The sequence below is a fragment of the Lepus europaeus genome, chromosome 23 (genome assembly GCF_033115175.1).
Source record: "Lepus europaeus isolate LE1 chromosome 23, mLepTim1.pri, whole genome shotgun sequence".
Lineage (NCBI taxonomy): Eukaryota > Metazoa > Chordata > Mammalia > Lagomorpha > Leporidae > Lepus > Lepus europaeus.
In genome coordinates, this window is record NC_084849.1 from 12,889,448 (window position 1) to 12,891,445 (window position 1,998).

At 65.0% G+C, this 1,998-nt stretch overlaps 1 protein-coding gene across 1 annotated transcript; it reads right to left on the reverse strand.

The window, feature by feature from the left end:
* Window positions 1-253: 253 nt before the first annotated feature.
* On the reverse strand, window positions 254-529 carry HRK (harakiri, BCL2 interacting protein). The gene has a single exon (XM_062182076.1). It carries the CDS (start codon window positions 527-529, stop codon window positions 254-256), a length of 276 nt encoding a protein of 91 aa, XP_062038060.1.
* Window positions 530-1,998: the final 1,469 nt, after the last annotated feature.

Below are 1,998 nucleotides of genomic sequence, written 5' to 3' on the forward strand. Positions count from 1 at the left end.
GGGAGCGGCAGGATGCGCTCAAGGCGACGGACGGAAGCGGACAGAGAAGTGGCCCTGCCGCCGCTCGCAAAGAGATGGGAACCAAGATCCCTGCAAGGGAAGGGAGCAGAGGAAGAAGGCGAAGGGACGCTAAGAAGCCCGAACTTGCCCCTCTCCCGCGCTCTGGCTCTCGCTCGCTCACTCGCTCGCTCGCGTACCTGTTGCTCGCTCCGGCTGGGTCTCGGCTCCGGCCCCACCAAGAAGCCCCGCGTTCCTACAAGTTCCGCCTGCCGAGCAGCCAGGCCGCCAGCGCCGCCACCTGCGCGGCCGCGCACAGCCAGGGCCAGTAGGTGGGGAGCGCGCCGGGCGCCGGCGCCCTCCGGCTCCGCGCGCGGCGCCGCCACATGGTGCGCTGGTGCAGCTCGTCGCCGAGTGCCTTGAGCCGGGCGGCGGTGAGCTGAGCGGCGGCCGAGCGCAGCCCCAGGCGGCCCGCGCTGCAGGCGCACACGGCCGGGGGGCCGCGGCCACGGTGCAGGGGGCACGGGCACATGACCGCTCGCCTCGCTCTCTCCGCGCGCTCCGGCCGCCCCTCGCCTCCTCTCCCTCCGGCCTCTGCGCCCGCCGCCGCTGCGCTCCAGCCGCCGGGGGCCTCCCCTGGACACCAAGTTTCTCCTTGTGTAGTGCGTTTGTTGTGCTGACGGAGCTATTATTAATTAAAGTGTCACATGGTGGATGGGGGCGGGGAGGGAGCGGAGAGGGGGGTTACATCATCCGGCCCCCCGGGGGGGGGGCTGCAGGCAGAAGAAACCGAGAGGTAACTTTTAACCCTAGCATCGCCGGCGGCGAGGGGGCGCGTGGTTTGGGAGAGGTGGGGCGCGCGACGCTGGGACGAGAGCAGGCGCCCCGCGGCGGAGAGCCTGGGCTTTGAGGGGTCTCGGGGGGCACCCCCGCGGAGACGAGGAGCGCGAGGGAGACGTTTTCTCCTTCCCCTTTTCCTGATTTCAGCTCCAGTTCCGATTTGGCGGAGGCAGCAGGCTTGTTGGCCGCTGTGGATGGAGCGGATAGAAGAACTGGGCAGCACGGTTCAGAAACAATCCCCAGGCTGCTGTTTGGTTCTGGGGAAGGTGGGTGGATTCTAAGTCTGGCGGAAGGTCCAGATGCAACCCAGCTTGCTTCATTTCGGGTCCGCCTTGGCACCTGTACGCCTTTGGGTGTGAACACACCGCCTGCACGGCTCCGCCCGCAGCCTTGACCCTGCCGCGCGCCTGGAGCGCCGCTGAAACCCTGGAGGAGGGCGAGGGTGGGGACTGGAGGGGTCTGGCCAAGGTCGGGTGCGCGCACAGCGCCCGAACCCCGAAGACTCTCACAAGGGGCTTTCTGCATGGGAACTTGATTTTTGTCTGCTTTCTTGGTGATTTTTTTTTTCCCCTGCTGGGGTTAAAGTTGCTAGCAGAGACGTGCGCCCGCGGTGGAGACCCGAAGGGACCGGCCAAGGTAAGGGAGAGGGAGGGGGGATGACTCCGGCCCTCCTCTTTCCTATCCTAGGGCGGTCCTGTTCTCCTGCAGACTACAAAATGTGGTATTGTCACTCTCAGGAGTCTTTGGAGAACAGACCTCTCTGGTCTTAAAGCACCAGGATTCAGGCCATTGGAGGCGCCGCGGTTCGGAGCCTGTGACCTGGACGCCGTCCGGAGGCTCTCCCTTCTCTCCTTCCCACCAGCAGAGGTTTGCCAAGCTCTGAGGAGTCCTTTGGTCCCTTGGAAGAGCTACCTCAAGATCAGGAACTACGTTCTGGGCTGGATGTGTCAGGAGGAGCGTGTCCTTGGCTTGTGGGGAAATGACAGGGGCCAGATCCCAGCTGGGCTGTGTGCTCTCCGTGGCCTGTGCTCCCACCCAGCTCTGGTTCTCCTCCCCTTGACAATGGCCAACACTCACTGAGCATCTTCTAGGTCAGGTGCCGTGCAGACGGGCTCTTGCCTGGGCTACCCAAAGTGAATTTCCCAACTATGCTAGTGAAGC